At 40.2% G+C, this 23,919-nt stretch overlaps 1 protein-coding gene across 1 annotated transcript in view; it reads left to right on the top strand.

Moving 5' to 3' along the window:
* The first annotated feature begins 15,951 nt into the window (after positions 1-15,951).
* CUL5 (cullin 5) overlaps positions 15,952-23,919 on the top strand; it is a 99,826-nt gene continuing 91,858 nt past the window's right edge. The window contains exon 1 of the mRNA XM_060104282.1: positions 15,952-16,405. Within this exon, the coding sequence (XP_059960265.1) occupies positions 16,382-16,405 (24 nt within the window). The 5' untranslated portion in view covers positions 15,952-16,381. The remainder of the gene's footprint in view (positions 16,406-23,919) is intronic.

Consider the following 23,919-nt stretch of genomic DNA (forward strand, 5'->3'; position numbering starts at 1 on the left):
AATGGTGGAATTCACTGCTGCGGAACAGACTAAAGGACAAAGAATGAAAACAAATGAAGACAGCCTAAGATACCTCTGGGAAAACATTAAATGCACCAACATTCGCATTATATGGGTCCCAGAAGGAGAAGAGAGAGAGAAAGGACCCAAGAAAATTTTTGAAGAGATTATAGTCAAAAACTTCCTTAACATGGGAAAGGAAATAGCCACCCAAGTCCAGGAAGCGCAGCGAGTCCCGTACAGGATAAACCCAAGGAGAAACACGTTGAGACACAGAGTAATCAAACTGGCAAAAATTAAAGACAAAGAAAAATTACCCAAAGCAGCAAGGAAAAAATGACAAAAGCATACAAGGGAACTCCCATAAGGTTAACAGCTGATTTCTTAGCAGAAACTCTACAAGCCAGAAGGGGGAGGCATGATATACTTAAAGTGATGAAAGGGAAGAACCTACAACCAACATTACTCTTCCTGGCAAGGATCTCATTCAGATTCGATGGAGAAATCAAAAGCTTTACAGACAAGAAAAAGCTAAGAGAATTCAGTACCACCAAACCAGCTCTACAACAAATGCTAAAGGAACTTCTCTAAGTGGGAAACACAAGAGAAGAAAAGGACCTACAAAAACACACCCAAAACAATTAAGAAAATGGTCACACGAACATACATATTGATAATTACCTTAAACGTGAATGGATTAAATGCTCCAACCAAAAGACACAGGCTTGCTGAATGGATACAAAAACAAGACCCATATATATGCTGTCTACAAGACACCCACTTCAGACCTAGGGACACATACAGACTGAAAGTGAGGGGATGGAAAAAGATATTCCATGCAAATGGAAATCAAAAGAAAGCTGGAGTAGCAATACTCATATAAGATAAAATAGACTTTAAAATAATGTTGGGCTGTGCTGGTGGCGCAGTGGTTGAGAGTCCACCTGCTGATGCAGCGGATGCGGGTTCGTGCCCCAGTCCGGGAATATCCTACGTGCTGCGGAGTGGCTAGGCCCGTGAGCCATGGCTGCTGAGCCTGTGTGTCCAGAGCCTGTGCTCCGCAACGGGAGAGGCCACAACAGTGAGAGGCTCACGTACCGCAAAAAAAATTAAAAATAAAAATAAATAAATAAAGAATGTTACAAGAGACAAGAAAGGACACTACATAATGATCAAGGGATCAATCCAAGAAGAGGATATAACAATTATAAATATATATTCACCCAACACAGGAGCACCTCAATATATGAGGCAACTGCTAACAGCTATAAAGGAGGAAATTGACAGTAACACAGTAATAGCTGGGGACTTTAACACCTCACTTACACCAATGGACAAATCATCCAAAATGAAAATAAATACGGAAACAGAAGCTTTAAATGACACAATAGACCAGATAGATTTTAATTGATATTTAGGGGACATTCCATCCAAAAACAGTAGATTACACTTTCTTCTTAAGTGCGCATGGAACATTCTCCAGGATAGATCACATCTTGGGTCACAAATCAAGCCTCAGTAAATTTAAGAAAATTGAAATCATATCAAGCATCTTTTATGACCACAATGCTGTGAGATTAGAAATGAATTACAGTGGAAAAAATGTAAAAAATACAAACACATGGAGGCTAAACAATACATTACTAAATAACCAAGAGATCACTGCAGAAATCAAAGAGGGAATCAAAAAATAACTAGAGACAAATGACAAAGAAAACACGATGATCCAAAACTTATGGGAAGCCGCAAAAGCAGTTCTAAGAGGGAAGTTTATAACAATAAATCCTACCTCAAGAAACAAGGAAAATCTCAAACAAACAATATAACCTTACAACCTAAAGGAACTAGAGAAAGAAGAACAAATAAAACCCAAAGTTAGCAGAAGGAAAGAAATCATAAAGATCAGAGCAGAAATAAATGAAATAGAAACAAAGAAAACAATAGCAAAGATCAATAACACTAAAAGCTGATTCTTGAGAAGATAAACAAAATTGATAAACCATTAGCCAGACTCATCAAGAAAAAGAGGGAGAGGACTCAAATCAATAAAATTAGAAATGAAAAAGGAGAAGTTACAACAGACACTGCAGAAATACAAAGCATCCTAAGAGACTACTAAAAGCAACTGTATGCCAATAAGATGGACAACCTGGAAGAAATGGACAAATTCTTAGAAAGGTATAACCTTCCAAGACTGAACCAGGAAGAAATAGAAAATATGAACAGACCAATCACAAGTAATGAAATTGAAACATTGATTAAAAATCTTCCAACAAACAAAAGTCCAGGACCAGATGGCTTCACAGGTGAATTCTATCAAACATTTAGAGAAGAGCTAACACCCATCCTTCTCAAACTCTTCCAAAAAATTGCAGAGGAAGGAATACTCCTAAACTCATTCTATGAGGCCACCATCACCCTGATACCAAAACCAGACAAAGATACTACAAAAAAAGAAAATTACAACAGATTGCCAACAAACACATGAAAGAATGGTCAACATTATTAATCATTAGAGAAATGCAAATCAAAACTACAATGCGGGGCTTCCCTGGTGGCGCAGTGGTTGAGAGTCCGCCTGCCGATGCAGGGGACACGGGTTCGTGCCCCGATCCCGGAGGATCCCACGTGCCGCGGAGCGGCTGGGCCCGCGAGCCGTGGCCGCGGAGCCTGTGTGTCCGGAGCCTGTGCTCCGCAACGGGAGAGGCCACAGCAGTGAGAGGCCCGCGTACAGCAAAAAAAAAAAAAAAAAAAAAAAAAAAAAAAAAAAAAAACTACAATGCGATATCATCTCACACCAGTCAGAATGGCCATGATAAAAAATCTAGAAACAATAAATGCTGGAAAGAGTGTGGAGAAAAGGGAACCTTCATACACTGTTGGTGGGAATGTAACTTGATAAAGCCACTATGGAGAACAGTATGGAGTTTCCTTAAAAAACTAAAAATAGAACTACCATATGACCCAGCAATCCCACTACTGAGCATATACCCTGAGAAAACCATAATTCAAAAAGAGTCATGTACCACAGTGTTCATTGCAGCTCTATTTACACTAGCCAGGACATGGAAGCAACCTAAGTGTCCATCGACACATGAATGGATAAAGAAGATGCAACACATATATACAATGGAATATTACTCAGCCACAAAAAGAAAGGAAATTGAGTTATTTGTAGTGAGGTGGATTGACCTAGAGTGTTTCATACAGAGCAAAGTAAGTCAGAAAGAGAAAAACAACATACCCTAACACATGTATATGGAATCTAAAAAAAAAAAAAAAAGGTCATGAAGAACCTAGGGACAAGATGGGAATAAAGACTCAGACCTACTAGAGAATGGACTTGAGGACACAGGGAGAGAGAAGGGTAAGCTGGGACAAAGTGTGAGAGTGGTAGTGTAAATGTGGACATATATAAACTACCAAATGTAAAATAGATAGCTAGTGGGAAGCAGTCGCATAACACATGGAGATCAGCTCAGTGCTTTGTGACCAGCTAGAAGGGTGGGATAGCGAGGGTGAGAGGGAGGGAGACGCAAGAGAGAAGAGATATGGGGATATATGTGTATGTGTAACTGATTCACTTTGTTATAAAGAAGAAACTAACACACCATTGTAACTCAATTATACTCCAATAAAAACGTTAAAAAAAAGAAAAGAAAAATACAGACCAATATCACTGATGAATATAGATGCAAAACTCCTCAACAAAATACTAGCAAACAGAATCCAACAGCACATTAAAAGGATCATACTCCATGATCAAGTGGGATTTATCCCAGGGATGCAAGGATTCTTCAATATACACAAATCAATCAATGTGATACACCATATTAACATATTGAAGAATAAAAACCATATGATCATCTCGATAGATGCAGAAAAAGCTTTTGACAAATTCAACACCAATTTATGATAAAAGCTCTGCAGAAAGTGGGCATAGAGGGAACCTACCTCAACATAATAAAGGCCATATATGACAAACCCACTGCAGACATCATCCTCAATGGTAAAAAACTGAAAGCATTTCCTCTAAGGTCAGGAACAAGACAAGGATGTCCACTCTCACCACTATTATTCAACATAGTTTAGGAAGTCCTAGCCATGGCATCAGAGAAGAAAAAGAAATAAAAGGAATACAAATTGGAAAAGAAGAAGTAAAACTGTCACTGTTTGCAGATGACATGATACTATACATAGAGAATCCTAAAGATGCCACCAGAAAACTACTAGAGCTAATCAATGAATTTGGTAAAGTTGCAGGATACAAAATTAATGCACAGAAATCTTTTGCATTCCTATACACTAATGATGAAAATTCTGAAAGAGAAATTAAGGAAACACTCCCATTTACCACTGCAACAAAAAGAATAAAATACCTAGGAATAAACCTACCTAGGGAAACAAAAGACCTGTATGCAGATAACTATAAGACACTGTTGAAATTAATTAAAGATGATACCAACAGATGGAGAGATATACCATGTTCTTGGATTGGAAGAATCAATATTGTGAAAATTACTATACTACCCAAAGCCATCTACAGACTCAATGCAATCCCTATCAAATTTCCAATGGCATTTTTTACGGAACTAGAGCAAAAAATCTTAAAATTTATATGGAAACACAAAAGACCCCGAATAGCCAAAGCAGTCTTGAGGGAAAATAACGGAGCTGGAGGAATCAGACTCCCTGACTTCAGACTATACTACAAAGCTTCAGTAATCAAGACAATATGGTACTGGCACAAAAACAGAAACATAGATCAATGGAACAAGATAGAAAGCCCAGAGATAAACCCACACACCTATGGTCAACTAATCTATGAAAAAGGAGGCAAGGATATACAATGGAGAAAAGACAGTCTCTTCAATAAGTGGTGCTGGGAAAACTTGACAGCTACATGTAAAAGAATGAAATTAGAGCACTCCCTAACACCATACACAAAAATAAAATCAAAATGGATTCGAGACCTAAATGTAAGACTGGACACTATAAAACTCTTAGAGGAAAACATAGGAAGAACACCCTTTGACATAAATCACAGCAAGATCTTTTTTGATCCACCTCCTAGAGTAATGGAAATAGAAACAAAAATAAACAAATGGGACCTAATGAAACTTAAAAGCTTTTGCACAGCAAAGGAAACCATAAACAAGAAGAAAAGACAACCCGCAGAATGGGAGAAAATATTTGTAAACAAATCAACGGACAAAGGATTAATCTCCAAAATATATAAACGGCTCATGCAGCTCAATATTAAAGAAACAAACAACCTAATCCAAAAATGGGCAGAAGACCTAAATAGACATTTCTCCAAAGAAGACATACAGATGGCCAAGAAGCATATGAAAAGCTGCTCAACATCACTAATTATTAGAGAAATGCAAATCAAAACTACAATTAGGTATCACCTCACACCAGTTAGAATGGGCATCATCAGAAAATCTACAAACAACAAATGCTGGAGAGGGTGTGGAGAAAAGGGAACCCTCTTGAACTGTTGGTGGGAATGTAAATTGATACAGCCACTATGGAGAACAGTATGGAGGTTCCTTAAAAAATTAAAAATAGAACTACCATATGACCCAGCAATCCCACTACTGGGCATATACCCAGAGAAAACCATAATTCAAAAAGACACATGCACCCCAATGGTCATTGCAGCACTATTTACAATAGCCAGGACATGGAAGCAACCTAAATGCCCATTGACAGACGAATGGATAAAGATGTGGTACACATATACAATGGAATATTACTCAGCCATATAAAGGAACGAAATTGGGTCATTTGTAGAGACGTGGATGCATCTAGAGACTGTCATACAGAGTGAAGTAAGTCAGAAAGAGAAAAACAAATATCTTAATGCATATATGTGGAACCTAGAAAAATGGTACAGATGAACCAGTTTGCAGGGCAGAAATAGAGATACAGATGTAGAGAACAAACGTATGACACCAAGGGGGGAAAGTGGCAGGGGGGTGGTGGTGGTGGGATGAATTGGGAGATTGGGATTGACATATATACACTAATATGTATAAAAGATAACTAATAAGAACCTGCTGTATAAAAAAATAAATTAAATAAAATTCAAAAAAATCATATAGCTGGCTGTAGCAGCCAGTAGATTAAATAACACAGAGGAACAGATCAGTGAGCTGGAAGACAGAGGTAGTGGAAATCACTGATGCTGAACAGACAAAAGAATAAAAAAGAAATGAGGATAGTTTAAAGACCTCTGAGAGAACATCAAGTGTACTTACATTTTCATTATAGGGGTCCTAGAAGGAGAAGAGAAAGAGAGAACAGGGACAGAGAGCATATTTGAAGATTTCAGAGCTAAAAACTTCCCTAACCTGGGGAAGGAAACAGATATCCAGGTCCAGGTAGCATAGAGAGTTTCAAACAGGATCAACCAAAAGAGGACCACAAGACACATTGTAATTAAAGTGGCAACAATTAAAGGTAAAGAGAATATTAAAAGGAGCAAGGGAAAAGCAACAAGTTACCTTCAAGGGAATTCCCATAAGGCTATCAGCTCACTTTTCAGCACAAACTCTGCAGGCCAGAATGGAGTGGCACAATATACTTAAAGTGATGAAAGGGAAAAACCTACAAACAAGAATGCTCTACCTGGCAATGCTTTCATTCAGATTTAACAGAGAGATCAAAAGTTTTACAGACAAGCAAAAGCTAAAAGCGTTCAGCACCATCAAACCAGCTTCACGCGAAATGCTAGAGTTCTCTAAGCAAAAAAAAAAAGGCTACAAATAGAAACATAAAAATTACGAAATGGGACTTCCCTGGTGGCCCAGTGGTTAAGAATCCACCTACCAATGCAGGGGACACAGGTTTGAGCCCTGGTCTGGGAAGATCCCACATGCGGTGGAGCAACTAAGCCCATGTGCCACAACTACTGAGCCTGCACTCTAGACCCCATGAGCCACAGCTACTGAGCCTGCGTGCTGCAACTACTGAAGCCCACATGCCCAGAGCCCTTGCTCTTCAACAAGAGAAGCCTGCACACTGCAACAAAGAGTAGCCCCTGCTCGCCACAACTAGAGAAAGCCCATGTGTAGCAATGAAGACCCAATGTAGTCAAAAATTACAAAAGGACGGGGACTTCCCTGGCAGTCTAATGGTTAGGACTCTGCATTTCCAATTCAGGAGACTCAGGTTCAATCCCTGGTCAAGGAACTGAGATCCCACATGCAGTGTGATGTGGCCAAAAAAAAAAAAAAAAAAAAAAGTATAAAAATTATAAAAGGAAAAATCTCATTGGTAAAGGCAAATATATAGTAAAGGTAGTACATCAGCCATGTATAAAGCTAGTAGAAAGATTAAAAGACCAAAGTAGTAAAATTATCTATACCTACAATAAGTAGTTAAGGGATACATAAAACCAAAAGATGTAAAATATAATGTCAAAAACAAAAAATGGTGGGCAGGGTGGGGTGGGGAGTGAAGAATGAAGTATTGTTAAAATGCATCTGAACTTGAGAAGCAACTTAAAATAACCACATATTGCTATGTACAGTGTGGGGGATATAGTAAATAACTATGTAATATCTTCTTATTGGGACATAAACTTATTGTGGTGATCATTTAAAAATGTATAGAAATACAAAATTGTGTAATAGGGACTAACATAACTCATAGAAAAATATACCAGGGACTTCCCTGGTGATGTGTGCCACAACTACTGAGCCCACGAGCCACAACTACTGAGCCCACATGCCACAACTACTGAAGCCCGCACGCCTAGAGCCCATGCTCCACAACAAGAGAAGCCACTGCAGTGAGAAGCCCACATACCACACCGAAGAGCAGCCCCCATTCGCTGCAACTAGAGAAAGCCTGCATGCAGCAATGAAGACCCAATGCAGCCAAAAATAAATAAATAAATAAGGAAAATATATCAGATTTGTGTATACCAGAGGCAAGGTGTTAGGGTAGTGGGAATTGAATGAAGGTGGTCGAAAGGCACAAACTTCCAGTTAATAGATGAATAAGTTCTAGGGATGTAAAGTACAACATGATAAATATAATTAACCCTGCTGTATGTTGTATATGAAAGTTGTTGAGAGTAAATCCTGAGTTCTCATCACAAGAAAAACATTTTTTTCTATTTCTTTAATTTTGTATCTATGTAAGATGATGGATGTTCACTAAACTTACTGTGATAACCATTTCATGGTGTATGTAAGTCAAATCATTATGCTGTACACCTTAAACTTATACAGTGCTGTATGTCATTATATCTCAGTAAAACTGGAAGGAAAAAAATTTCAACAAGGTTGTGAATTAGCCTTTCTCTGAAACTTAAAACTAACTCTTCACTGATCAAAAGGATTGGCCAGTACTTTAGACACCCCAAAAAGATATTTGTGAACTTCTTTTCTCTGCTGAATAAAAATGAGATTCAATAATGATTTTTAAAAAAAAAAGCAAATTAGCAAAGTGCTAACTGATTCATATGATTTACAAAGGAGACAGGATAATGGAGATAAACATTTTTCTCACAAGGAATATATAGAATTTTATTTTAAAATAATCAAGTAATTATTGGAAAGAATAATCTTTTAGTACCCCAAATTAAGTATAATCTGGTAGCCTTACAACATATCAGATGGTCACTAATTCTTCCATCTGCTCCGATCCACATCTACTGCATAGAGAATGAATTAGAGAAGCGTACTTAGGGATCTGTTGAAGTTATCCTGGCTTGTAATAAGGTGATGGCAGTGGTTATAGAGTGAAAATGGACAGATTCAAATTATGTTTTGGAAACAGAATTAAGAGGATTTGCTGATGCATTGGTTTAGGGGACAGGGAAAAGGAGGAATGATGATGCCAAGGTTCTGGGCCTGAACAACTGGGTGGAGGGTGGTTGTTTAAACTGAGATGAGGACACCTTGGCGAGAAACACGTTTGGATGAACAAAAGGCATGGAAATAGCTGTTAAAGGAGAGAGAAGATCAGAAGTTATGTTTTGCATATTGTCGAAGGTAAAAATGTTACTGAGTCCAAGCCAATAAATCAGGAGACGAGGTGTTAAGGCAAAGAATACGACTTTATTCAGAAAGTTGGAAGACTGAGAAGATGGCAGAGTAATGTCTCTAAAAAACCATCTTATCGGGGTTTGGATGCCAGTTTCTTTTATAGAACAGAGAGGGGGAGGAGGTGGGGAACTAAAGTAAAAAGGCCATAACTCTTGCAAATATCTCTTGGAATGGCCAGCCTTGGGGAGGGGATATGTTAACTTCTTCTTTCTTGCAGCCATCCACAGGTGGACAGGGTCAGGATACTTCCCTGAACAAAGGCACTTTGGTTAAACATTCAAGCAGAGGGGCAGGATTCCCTGAGGCAGGCCATTATGTATAGACAGTATCCTTTTAGTGAACAAAAGCAGCGGACAGCAAAGTTTAAAGAAAGAGAAACAGATCCAACATGGCGTGGGGATTGGCTCTTCCCTGATACAAAAACACCAAGTAAGGAAGTTGATTATACTCGGGCTATTGCAATGGGGAGAGCACCCCAAATCCAAAGATTAGAGGTAAATCCGTAGGGTGATCTTGCCTGGAAGAATAGCCAATTTCTAGGTGGGGTTGTTATCGAGTCCAAGCTTGCTCTGCTCTCTGCACGACAGGCCAGTAAACCAGGAGACGAGGTGTTGAGGCAAGAGACATGACTTTATTTGGAGAGCCGGCAGACCGAGAAGATGGCAGACTAGGGTCCCCAAAAAACCATCTTATCAGGGTCTGGCTGACAGTTTCTTTTATAGAGCAGAGATGGGGAGGAGGTGAGGAAGTAAAGTAAAAAGGCCTTGCTAAACATCTCCTTTGCATGGCCTACATTGGGGAGGGGATATGTTAATTTCTTCTTTTCTGCAGCCAGTTCACAGGTAGGCAGGGTCAGATTGTCTCCATGTGAGCTAAACAAAGGCACTTTAACATTTAGGCAGAGGGGCAGGGTTCCCTGAGGCAGGCCATTATGTATGATTATAATAACAAAAGCAACGAAAAGCAAAGGTTAAAAGTCAAAAAACAGATCCAACATGGAGTCAAAATTGGCTCTTCCCTGTTACAGGGTGATTTTGTAACTGAACAGAACCCTATGAGGCCTTCCCAGAACAGACCCCTCCCCCATATCCTCTGCTTTAGCTCTTCTCTGAAGTGTCTAAATAATAGTATCTGATGTACATTTGGGTTGTTTTACAGATGCTAAAACCCTCACCAAATGGAAAAAGTTAACTACTTGATGACATGAGCATGTAGCCCCCAGGCCTACTGGCAGCTACCAATTGATAATATTAACCCTTGTGACACCACCCTGTTACCATCAACCAATCAGAGAATTGTGCCTGAGCTGATCACATACCCTAGGACACCCCTCCCTCACCTTGCCTTTAAAATGCTTTGCTGAAACTCATCCAAGAGTTCGGGCTTTTTGAGCACTAGCTATCCTTAACTCCTTGCTTGGTGCCCTGAAATAAATGCTGCAATTTCTTCATCACAACCCAGTGCTAGTAGATTGGTTTTACTGCTGCAGTTGAGCAGACCCAAGTTTGGTTCAGTAACAATTTTACTATTGGTGTTGTTTTTTTTGGGGGGGGCTTGTTTTTATAATCAGGGAACCTCTATGTCTAGAGATTAGTTCAGCTAATCATTTATGAGACCAAGAATGTGAATTTGGTGGGTCTGTGTCTGGCCTTATCACAGGTAGATGAGAGAGTCACTTGTGAGTGAGTCTTCAGGGAGTCATGAGAAAGAATGGACAATCTAAGTCATATGGAGAAGGGTCTTTCTTTGTAGTAAGCTGTTTCTGGAAAACAAAGTTTGGTATGGGGGATTACCTGTCATTGTTTTCTAGGAGAACAGGGCTCATGTAAAGTCAACACTGTCAGTATGTTATACTTGAGATATTTGTGAGATCCCAAGTAGAGATGGCAAGCAGGTGGCTGGATATATGAGTCAGGAATCTGGGAGAGAGGTTCAAGGCTGGAAATATATATTTGAAAGTTCTCAACATTATGGGTGATAGTTAACACTATGGGACTTGGTATGATCACTAAAGGAGAAATTGTATATAGAGAAAAGAGGGTCTAAGATAGAGCTCCAAGGAACTATAACCATAAACGTTAAGTAGAGGAGAAGGGCACAATATGAGAGAGATATAACTATGATGTGGGAAACAGGAGAGTTTGGTGTCATGGAGGCCAAGAGAGGAGAGCCTTTCAGGAAAGGGAAAGTGGAGAAGTGCACTGAAATATGTGGGGAATTAAAATCAGGGCAATGAACATTAAAACTGATGAGGGAATTAAAGGAAGGATTCTTTTCTTTTAAGATGAAAGATGCTTCTGAACATGTTTTTTATGCTGATGGAAATAAAATAGGAGAGAGGGTAAAAAAACTGATGATACAAAAGAGGTGGGTGATGGCTAGTTCTTGAGATGGGATCCAGAATATAAGTAGAAGTACTGGGCTGGAGGAGGGGCCTGGCCAATAATACAGTAAGAGAAAGGGATTAAAAGATGGAAGGACAGAAGTTTGAAGATTTCATGGGAGAGGAAAAGAAAGATGCCATTTATTTTTGCAATGAAGTATGGATGGAGGTAATCCACTATGGAGGAGGAAGGGGAGTAAGAGGTTATGAAATGAAATAGGTGAACAAGGGAATGCAGTGGAAGAGCAAGCCCACCAGAGAAAAATAGGACAGGATTGTTGGGTAGTGTTAAGTTCCCATTTGAGGTCTGAGTTTGAGCTTAAAGAGAAACCACTCAACCTGGTTTTGGGCTTTTGTCCAACAATGTTCAGCTACTTGGGTGTAGGCATCAAGAAGACAGAGAGGGTTTATTGAAGGTTGTGATTTTATTACTTATGTACAACAGAGGAGAAAAGGGGCTAGGTTGTAGATATTTTTCAAGAAAGTGATTACTTAACATGTATAAATTAGACTGAGGGAATTTCACTCCTGACCTTGTCCTATGGGTGGAAACCTTAGGATGGTTCTCTTCAGTTTCATAAGTTGCTAGTGGGGATTTCACTTCCTTATCTCCCCATCCCCCAGTCACCCATCTTGTCCAGGGTCCCACTTTCTGGAGATGGAAGTGGAGCTTAGGAGTGTTTGGGGGCCATGGAAGATGAAGTCATCCAAATATAGTCCCATGGGCTGAGCAGACTTAAGGTGATTGCTTTTATGCAATATGGAGAAGGCAGCTGCCTCTGAGATACTCTCTCCCAAGAAAGGCAAGTAATACACCTATCATCGCTGGCAAGGTGTGGCATCCTCTGTCACAGCAAAGGATCTTCTGGATTAGGAATAAGGATAGAAATTGATATAGGGATACAGTTCAATTCCAGTTACAGTTAGGCTTAGGGCTGGATTTGTGGGTCTTCCTGGTGCCAGGCAATGGTACAGTCTTTCGAGGTGAACTCTTCTTTTTCTCCATGTAGTACCCAAAGGTCTAGGAAGCCCCAATAGCCATCTTCCTCCCTCTCCCACTCCAAAATCTTGAAAACCCTTGATGCCCCATCTAGTTTTTCACCAGTTCTTTGTTTATTGATTACCCTTTACATACTACCTTTATATGCACAAAGCTTTGTTTTTTGCTTCTTACAAGTGAGAAGCTTTGACTTGATAGCTATTGTGTCAAAAATGGACTTCAAGAGCCTATTTTGGAAGTAACAATCCCAAACATTGTGGAAGCAACAGGTGCTTTAGGGTCTGCTAGTCTTGTTTGGATTTCTATAACGAAGTGTGAAAAAAATAAGCACAAACATATTTTTCAGAGATTTATATCATACAGCTGAGTGGGGAAAAAAAGATGTTAAAGAGTATTTTTTTAAATTTTTTAATTTAATTCACAAGAAATTTATTATAATTGTGGTTGTCTCTGAGTAAGGGAGAATGGATGCCTGAGGGACTATGGAGGAAGGGGGCCTATTAAAATAAATTTCCCACAACACTTCTTTATGAAAAATTTCAAACATATAGACAAGCTGAAAGATTTTACATAGAGAACACTAGTAAACCCACCCCCAGATTCTGTCATTAACATTTTTGCTATACTTGCTTTGTCCCCTTTCTATGCAATCAACAATCCATCTTATTAGGACCTCCCTGGTGGTCCAGCCGTTAAGACTCCACATTCCCAGTGCAGGGGGCTCAGGTTCAATCCCTGGTCAGGGAACTAGCCTGCATGCCACATCTAAAGATCTTGCATGCCACAACTAAAGCTCTAGCCTGCATGCCACAACTAAAGATCCTGCGTGCTGCAACTAAGACCCGGCTCAGCCAAATAAATAAATAAATATTTTTAAAAATCCATCCTTTTTTTGGATACATTTCAAAGCAAATAGTAAACATAAGTTATCCCTGAATTCTTCAGCATGAATATCATTAACTAAACTCAAATTTTGTTTACTCTTTTTTCTTTTGAATGAGATGCAAAAATCTTAAGGGTACACTGGCTGAGTTCTGACAAATGCATATACCTGAATAACCCAAATACCTACCACAATACAGAACATTAAATTACCCCAGGAAGAGGAAGGAGGCTTACTCTTAACTGTATTCCTTTTAGCACCTTCTGAATTTTATATTATGTGCTTGTTCTCTATCTTTAAATAAATTAAATATTTAAGCATTTAAAATATTTAAACATTTTAATAATGATGGTTTATAGAGTCTAAACTGGATGAGGAAGAAAGTGAAAACGGGGGGGATGATAGGTAACAAGGAAGTGGTGGGGTAAATGGAAAGAAGAACTCATTTGAGATCAGACTTTTGTAGCCGTGGTGTTTCCAGAACAAGCGAGTTGGGAGAAAGGAATGTCTTGTTAGACAGTGGGATATTTGAAACTGTTTTCAAAAGTAATCATAAGTTCAGAGTGTGATCATAGGAATAGTACTGTCATAGGATAGTAGTCCCCTCCAAACCATATGCTCTGAACTGCACGTTGTATTTTACCGTTGCAGTATTTACCACAACTCCAATTAAGCAACATTTGGTTTGTATAACTATGCTTAATATCTAGCTCCTTTATTAGACTGTAAACTCTAAGAGGGCAGAGGTCTTGTCTGTCATATTTAATCCTATATTTCCAGTGCCTAGTACATAATAGGTATTCAAACAAGTATTAAATACTTAATTGGATTCTTTAAGCAGGGTCATTAATTTATGAATTAATTCAATTGTTATATCACAGTTTGTCACCTAACTTTTTTTTATGGTACATAAAGTTGGTTATAATTCAATCAACTTACACTTTAAGCAGTAGAGTTGGACTAGGGTTGAAGACAACCCAGTTTCACTGGAAAAGGGAACTATAATTATATAAAGTTTATTCCGGACTAGGCCTTTTCTCTGACCCAGCTGTGACCTTGACCAGAGAGAAGCCTCCATTTTCCCATCTGTAGAACAAAGATGACCTCTAAGAGTCATCCCTATGTTGACATTCTGGCAAGACATTACAGGCCTAGTGGCTCTGAATCCTTGTTCTACCACGTAGTCATTGTTTAATCATGCCTAGATTACTCTCTAATAAATCACTGTAAAATGTGGGGTAACTAGGTGGCATGATTGTGCTGATTTAATGAGACAATACAAAAGTTTTCTAAATTACCCTTCTCCTTCTATTCACTACACAGTAGTCAGAATGACCATGTTGGAATGGGAGTTTGATCATACCACTCCCCTCTTCACAAGCCTGCAATGACAAGCCTGCAATGATTGCCCATCTCACTCAGAATAAAAGCCTGTCTTTACTGTGGTCCACGAGGCCCTATAAGCCCTTATGCTCTTACTCTCTCTGCTCTGCACATACCAACCTTCTTACTGTTCCTCTGACACTCTGGGCAACTTGCCACCTGTGTTTCCCCCGATTTGGAATGCTCTTCTCCTGCATATGTCCTGGCCTTCTCCCTCATCTCTTTCAAGTCATTTTGCTCAAATGCCATCTTCTCAGTGAGACCAACTTGGATCCCTCTATTTAAAACTGCAAACTAGGGACTTCCCTAGTGGCGCAGTGGTTAAGAATCCGCCTGCCATTGAAACGGACATGGTTCGATTCCTGGTCCGGGAAGATCCCACATGCCTTGGAGCAACTAAGCCCGTGTGCCACAACTACTGAGCCTGTGCTCTATAGCCCTCGAGCCACAACTACTGAGCCCACGTGCTACAACTACTGAAGCCCGCGTGCCTAGAGCGTATGCTCTGCAACAAGAGGAGCCACTGCAATGAGAAGCCCGCGCACCGCAATGAAAAGTAGTCCCTGCTCGCCGCAACTAGAGAAAGACCGCGCGCAGCAACGAAGAGCCAATGCAGCCAAAAAAACAAAAAACAAAACCCCCCCCCTGCAAACTTAATTACCTTCCCCTGCTTTATTTTACCCTGTAGCTCTTATTTATTTCTGTACTTCTCTTATTTATTTCTAACATATTATGTGTCAATGAACACAGTTTGGAAACGTGTATAATACTAGATATATTCTGTATCTATATAGGTTCTATATATAGAATATATTCTCTTTCTTCTCCCAGTGGTTTGAGGTCTGAAGGGATAAAGCTTAGGGGTTTATGGTTTAGGATATTCTAGGATAATGTGCCTTCAGGTAATCCAAGGTTTATATTCATTACCTGAACAACCTCTTATAGGTTATTTCACTCCCAGGCACTCTTGAGTAGAAATATTAATAGTTAACACTTTCGTGCATGCATTCATTCATTCATGCAAACAAATATTTAGTGGGTGCCTTCTATGTGCCCTTTCTTCTTGAAGACAGCTATTACAAGCATTTCATTCGGGAATCCCCCAGGCGGGGGTTGAGGGAATACGTCTAGTCCCGCCAGCAGAGGGCGTGCTTTCGCACTCTCCGCAGCCTCCCGGCCCACGAGGCTTTCAGGCTCCCACGCTCGCTCCCTAGCACGGCCCCGCCCGCCGCATCACGTGACTCGGCCACCGAACCAGAGCTGCAGGGCCCAAACCGGGCTAAGTTCGTTGCCGGTCGCCTCTGCGGGTGCAACCACAAAGGCTAATCCGAAGGAGTGGGGAGGCTCGCGAAGTCGATGCTTCCTCTTCCAATTCAGGTCGGCTCCCGTTACCTTCTCACCATTCGCCTTTGCTATCTTCCTGAGCGTTTGCATGAGCTCTTTCGTCTGGGGAGGCTTCGGTGACCATGTAGGGGGGAAAAGTGAGGAAGCTCCAGGTGCCTGGGACGAGGTCACCGCTGTTGGCACGCCGCCCCGCCTCCCCCCACATCTCCATTGCGGGCCGGTGGCCCCGTCAGCCCAGGTGGAAACTCCGGCCTGCAGTTGTGGCCTGGCAAGGAGCGCCACGAAATCTCGCGCCGTCTCGCGAGAGTCTAAGTTGAAGGAACATGGCGACGTCTAATCTGTTAAAGGTAAGACCCTCAGTTCAGCTTGGTTTTTACCCCGGGGGCGCTGGGTTCAGCTCTTAGGGAATGGCTCGGCCCAGGTTCAGCGGCAAAATGTGGGAGTGTTCAGGGGTTACCTACCGGAAAGGAAGCCAGGGAGGCTGCCACCGAGGACCGGAACGCGGGTCTCCGGCCTTGGGGTGGAGAGGCCCTGGTTGTGCCTCTTGCCGGTTGACCGGTGTGTGAAAGGCCCTGCCGAGGGCTGGAGGGGAGCAGTGCTTTCAAGCGACCAGCTCTGGCCTGGGGCCGCAGGAGAAGGGTGTTGCCGGGTCCTGAAGGATAGGGCAGTTAGTATTCTTGGGGTCTCAGTTTCTTCTGAAATGAGAGCCTAAGGCGCATAAAAGGAAAATCCGAGAAAATGTTCCCTAACAGGTTTTAATGACTGGACCCCCACCTACTCAATTTCTGGTCTCATTCTGCCTGCATGAAACTACAAGTCAGACAGCAGTGCCTGTCACCCCACTCCCTCCCTTATCTGCATGCTACTCCTTCCCTCCTATTCTCCCTTTCTTAAGTTCGTATTTTACCCTGTTTTCTTTAGGAAACTGTTCCTCAACCCCATTACAGCACACAACCAGATGATTACTGTGGAAGCACTACCATCGTTTTATGGGTTAGGATAGTTACCTTATCAAAGAAACCGGTTAAACTTAGTTTTATGTATTTGGGATAGCAAGGGGGATGTAGGCCCAGAGAGGCAGATTCTCTACCATCAGTTAAAAAGTTTGGAGGAGAAGGAGGAAGACATGGCACTAGTTTCTGCTATGCTGTCTTTGTAATAGGAACCTTTTGCCTTAAAAGTAGTGACTGAAATGGGGGTAGTGATTAGCTCAGGGAACATAAATACAAAGGATGAACTACTCCTCCCTCAAACCCATCATTAGGCCTTCAGACAGTGTGGATCGATAATAGAAAATAATAGAACAGAAAATATATTAAAATTTACTGTAACCTCACTCATATCTTCTTTAGACTACTACACTGTTAACTGTTTAATACATGGGACTGTCTCCTAAAATGTAGACCTAATTTTACTAATTTAAGAGGCAATATATCTTTTAAAAGGGGGAGGGACCTCGAACTAGACTGAACTTCTGCCACTTAGAAGCTGTATGACTTTGGGCAAGTTTCTAAACCTCTCCGTGCCTGAGCTTCTTCATCAATACAGTGGCATTATCAATAGCACCTATTTCATAGGAGCATTGTGAAGATTGAGTTAATACATGTAAAATCTTAAAACAGTGACTGGAACTTAATTAGTACCCAATACACATAAAGTGCTAGAGTTACTATTTCTGCTGCTTCTCTAAGAAAACAAATGAATGGAAATTGAGTAACCCATTTTCTACTCTTCTTTTATAACAGTATAGCAAAGCTCTAATGTGTTAATTCAGAAAGAAAACTTTAACTAGTTAATTCAGAAAGACTCCTGTTAATGCATCCGTGTATTTACATAAGCAGTAGTGTATGTTATTAATTGAAATGTGTTTAAGAAGTAATTGAATTCCTTATTCTTTGTGAATTTTTGCCTTGTTGATTACCTGGATATAAAGCAAGGTCTTTTTTCCTCCCTGATTTCTCTCTCAGAAAAGAGCGAGTCACTTTATTCTACTCCATACAAAGCCTTACAAAGGATTGTTTGGAGGAGATATAAGTCTGAAGCTACTTCAGTCAATACTAGTAAGTGGTTACCTTGTAGAGATTGTGAATCGACATCTATAGCACACACCTACCTATAGAATGAAAAAACTCCCTGAATGTCTAGAAATCGGCACTTAGGACTTAGGTTAAAAAGATCGTAATTCAAACAGTTCTGTAACTCAAATAACTTTTATAAATGAAAGGAAAGTGATAATGCTTTGACAAACTGGTAAAAGACTCAGTCTCTTTAGTCAACATGAAGAGATGCCAAAGACACACTGGAAAATTTTCAACAAAATTATTTAATGAAATGTTGAAAAGGGGGAAAAAGAATTTCTAAATATTTTATATAGTATGTGATTTTAAATATGTACAACTAACATAATAAAATGGATATTATAAGTAGACATTTGATTCTTTTATCTGTATCACCAAAAGTTTATGTATTCAAGGTGGCCAGAAAACCTTTTTTTTTTTTTTCTTTTTTCTCTCCTCATTGCGGGGGTGGGAGGCTGGAGGGGAATTGCCTTGTGTTTATACATTTAGAAGTAGTTAATTAAAAAGTGGGGAAGTTTGTCTTCTTGGAGAAATGCAGTAAGATCCTAACAGAATTCATAGGATCATTTAAATTCAAGTCTGAAGGAGGGTGTGGGAGAGGAATGGAGTGGGAGTTTGGGGTTAGCAGATGCAAACTAGTATGTAGAGAATGGATAAACAACAAGGTGCTACTATTATATAGCACAAGAAACTATTCAGTATCCTGTGATAAACCATAATGGAAAAGAATATGAAAAAGAATGTGTGTGTGTGTATGTGTGTGTGTCTGTGTGTGTATATATATATATATATATAGAACTGAAGCACTTTGCTGTACAGTAGAAATGAACACAACATTGTAAATCAACTGTACTTCCATTTAAATAAATAAATAAATAAATAAATAAATAAATTCAAGTCTGGTAGTACCTTGAATAGAGATAGAGCCGGCTGGGGAGTGGCCAACTTAGCCTCATTTCCTTTTTTGACAGGATTAATAAGTTAGTTCATTAGACAGATGCCTTAGACATTGCGTGGTTAGATTTCATCAGAGCATATTTGACAGAATTATCATGTCTTATGGTCAAAATGGAGGGATGTGGGCTAGATGAGAATACAGTTAGAATTTGATTTTCAGCTAAACAGCTGTACCTGAAGAATGATGAGTAATAAATCATCAACCCTGAAGGGAGGCCTTTAGTGTCCTGCTGAAAAAATATGTCCTCTTCCAGTGTACCAGTAACCTGGTTGGAGTGAAGTTTATTGAATTTGTGGATGAAGAGTTCGAAGAGATAGCTAATATGTTTATGAAAGGTAACAAGGTTCAGAACTTTGCCATGAAACTTGAAAATCAGAACACAATGCGATAAAAACCAGCTACTTATTTCATATTGGAATTTGATTGTAATAATAATTATATTTACTAAAGTAAGTGGGCTATTGCTGGGTTTTGGAAATCTTTTGGATATACAAATATTTGTATTGTACAATTTGACATATACAATTATCAGTTGCTTGGGGGTTTATATCTCCCCAAACCTTTCAGTATTACTACTTTAATTTTGCTGTTTTAACATATAATTCTCCTCGTTCCTTTACTTTTGCCGTTACCATCTAGGCCTTCAGTGCACATTTTCTTCATTTCCAAGTGATTATCCTATTCCAAATAGCTGTTGTTGAAATCTTATTTTGTTAAGCCTAACCCTGTTTAATTCTTAGCACATTACTTTATCCAGCTGTTTGAATGCCCTTAACTTTCTTGGTCAATAATACCACAACCCTTTCTAGTTTCCCCTATATTCTCCTCTTTTCCAAGGCACCTGCTACATTGCCTGCTTCCACTTGTTCTTGTTCAGCCTTCTTTTGTCCCCCCAGGACTTAGCAGCATGTCCCCTGTTACTTTGTTTCAGTCTCCTTTATTCTCACTTCTATGAGGATAAGAAAGTTCACCTATCCCCCTCATATAAACTTAACCTGTACTCTGCTTTGGTTTCAAACCTCTGCCCTTTTCTCTTTCCATTCACTGTCATGGTTCTTAGAAAAGCAGCCCCCAATTGCTTCTTTTATAATTCTTCACCTTTTTCCTTAATTTATTATGACTTGGCTCTCCCCGTACCCCCACCCAATTATATTAAAACTGTCAGTCTCAAGATCACTAGCAACCTCCTGATTGCCAAAGGAGATTCTCCCCGGATACATTCATCCTCTATTCTGATATTGTTGCTTGCTTGCTACTTAATGCTTCCCTTTTGGTTTTATGCCATTCTCTCCTTGGTTTCCTATCTCTCAAATCTCATGTGTTTTTCACCTCTCCTCCCCAGTATAATTATTTCTCAGGATTTAATCTTCATCCTTTTTCTGTCTTTGTACTTTTTTTTTCTGGGTCAGTCTTAACTCCCATAATTTCACTATTTTTATCTCTTAAATCTGATCTGAGGACTAGACCAAAACACAGTGCTGACCATATCACTTTACAGCTCATTTAAAAAAAAAAAAAATTTATTTATTTGGTTGCGCCGGGTCTAAGTTGTGGCAAGGAGGCTTGCTCCTTAGTTGCTGCTCCAGGGCTCCTTAGTTGCAGCTTGCCGGCTCTTTAGTTGCAGCACGTGGGCTCCTTAGTTGCGACATGCATGTGGGATATAGTTCCCTGACCAGGGATCGAACCTGGGCCCCCTGCATTGGGAGTGGATTCTTATCCACTGTGCCACCAGGGAAGTCCCGCTCATATATCTTTGATAGTTCAAGTTCTTTGAGATCTTTCTAGCTGGGTCTTCTCCCTAATACCTTTCTCCTCCCTTTCCCCCCACCCTCCTCTCTCTCTCTCTCTCTCTCTCTCTCTGTCTCTCGCACACACATACACACACACACACACAAACACACACACACACACACCCTTACCCCTCCCTCTACCTGGCTGGTTACTTCTTGATTTACTGCATACCAGTCTTCAAGACTTTTTATGTTTCCTGTTTTTTTTTTTTTTTAATATTTATTTATGGGCACGCGGGCTTTTCTCTAGTTGCTGTGTGTCGGTTTTCTCTCTCTAGTTGTGGTGCATGGGCTCCAGGGCACGTAGGCTCTGTAGTTGTGGCACTCAAGCTCTCTTGTGCGAGCTCAGTAGTTGTGGTGCGCGGGCTTAGTCGCCCTGTGGCATGTGTGATCTTAGTTCCCCGACCAGGTATCGAACCCATGTCCCCTGCATTGGAAGACAGATTCTTTATCACTGGACCACCAGGGAAGTCTCTGTTTGCTGTTTCTCCTGTCAGGAATCCCCCCCTCAGTATTAGCCTGTCAAAATCCTATTTAGTCATCAAGACCCAGCCTAGATACCTCCTTTCTTCGTCTTTTTTTTTTTTTTAATGTATTTATTTATTTGGCTGTGCCGGGTCTTAGTTGCAGCATGCGGAATCTCCATTGCCGTGTGCGAGATCTTTAGTGTCAGCATGCGGGATCTAGTTCCCTGAGCAGAGATTGAACCTGGGCACCCTGCATTGGGAGCGCAGAGTCTTAACTGCTGAACCACCAGGGAAGTCCCCCTCCTTTCTTTTTAGTGCTCTCATTTGGAATTTAATTGTTGCTTACTCTGCACAGGCATAGCACTGCATCAATCTCTTCTAGCACTTAACATTTTGCCTTCTGTATTAGTTACAGGATATGTTTACATATATATCTAACTCCCTTTCTAGATTGTAAGCAGTATTAGTTTAGGGACTTTATAATCCGTTGATGCTTTAACCATTTAGTGCAGTGATTACTCATGGTAGGTGCTCCATAAATGAGTGATAGTTGTTTGAAAAGAGAAGTCTAGTGCATGCATTGTAGATGCTCAGTAAATGAGTGTTGATTGGTTAAAGGGAGGAATTTTCTGCCTTTATTCCCTTCTAAGTAGATCTAGAGAGGGGGAGAGAGGGGAGTAGAGGTATAAAACCAACCCACAAGGCAATCCAAACTTAAAACTGAAATATGAAGGACACTACTTTTTTCAATGGAAACTTTTTTACCCTTTGAGAGGAAAGAAAATGGAAATACAAAGGAGTGGTTCAAAGTGTTTGTAGAATTTATTTTTTATTTAAATAATTTTATAGACACATGTGCAAGGCACCAGGATGCAAAGATAATGCAGAACAATGTCCATGCTCTTTGGGAATTAACCAGATACTAAAGGAGATAAAGTACTAATGATTTGTTTTAAGGCAAGAACTTTAAGAGTGCTACCATGTGTTGCATTGGTCCCTCATAGACATAGGAGATCACTTCTGGTGGGATGATCAAGGAAAGTTTTATGGAGAAAGCATTGGAGCTGGATTTTGAAGAATGGCTGGACTTTTTTTTTTTTTTTTTTTTTTTCCTTTTTGCGGTATGCGGGCCTCTCACTGTTGTGGCCTCTCCCGTTGCGGAGCACAGGCTCCGGATGCGCAGGCCCAGCGGCCATGGCTCACGGGCCCAGCCGCTCCGCGGCATATGGGATCCTCCCAGACCGGGGCACGAACCCGTATCCCCTGCATCGGCAGGCGGACTCTTAACCACTGCGCCACCAGGGAGGCCCTGGCTGGACTTTTTGTAGGTGATGATTAGGGGAAAATTTGGTAGAACATGCTTGGCAAAGCATATGGATGTGATACAAAGATTTGAATAGTGTCGGTGAATGTGGTTAAGATACACAACTGGATAATTCTTTTTAATGTCTATTTAAACATAAATGAGAGCCTTATTTAGAACCTAACTTTTCATTGGGTTGATGGAAATTGCCCTTTTGAATGGACATCTAAGAGGAATGTGATCCTTAGGGCCACCTTCCTTCACTCCACTGGCCTGTCCTAGAGACCTGGTTACATTTGACACTCACAGCCGAGGGAGAAAACCAATTCGAGGGTGTGTATATTGGCCATCACTAGAGGTGGGAGTGGGAATAGAGGACTAAATCATCACTTACTATAAAACTGTGATAAATGTAAATGTGAAAATCTTTCGTGTCCTGTGAAAATATAAATGAGTGGGCAGTTACCATAATCTGGAGGTGATATATGTAAATTAAAGCTACTAACAGGAAGTGACAGTTTAAGATACACTTTAGAGATCAGTAATTTATCAATGGATTAGAAGAGAGGAATTTCAGACTGCAGTAGGGTTTCAAGAGGACACTAGGCATCCATCTGGTGGACAGAGAAGGGTGGAAAAGAGAGACAGACAGGTGTTTCTTATTAGGTATTTTGTTAGGGTCCTAGTGAACCTAAGTTGTATCCAGAAAGTCATGGCTCTTGCCTTGGTATAGTAATAGAGTAAATTGGTGCCTGATAGGCTCTGTAAACAAGTAAACAAGTTACAGCTCAGGTTAAAACGTTGGTCACTATACATGGAGTACATAGAGGTAAGTAACATCAAGGATATTTGATCTGTATAACTGGGCTTGTTCATTCCACAGATACATTAGTATCCACTCTGTGCTGAATCCTATTCTAAGTGTCAGTAATACAGCAGTGAATAAGACAGACAAGGTCCCTAGTGTTTGGAGCTTATATGCTAATGCATAAATACTAACACCAAAGAAATAAGTTAACACATTGGGAAGTTTTTATAGTAATGAGGTCTGTGATGAAAACAGTATCATCAAGAGTGCTCAGAAGATGGTGCCACTATTTTACTTACTTATTTACAGCAGAAAATAATTTTTTCCCCTAAATACAGCTTTCAATTATGTTCTGTTGAATTTTCCTTCCCTGCTATTTGATGACATTTCAGCCAGATCCCATAGTTTTCTGGGTTTTTTTTTTTTAAAGTACTGTTTAGGGAATTCCCTGGAGGTC

Source organism: Mesoplodon densirostris, chromosome 7, assembly GCF_025265405.1.
Source record: "Mesoplodon densirostris isolate mMesDen1 chromosome 7, mMesDen1 primary haplotype, whole genome shotgun sequence".
Lineage (NCBI taxonomy): Eukaryota > Metazoa > Chordata > Mammalia > Artiodactyla > Ziphiidae > Mesoplodon > Mesoplodon densirostris.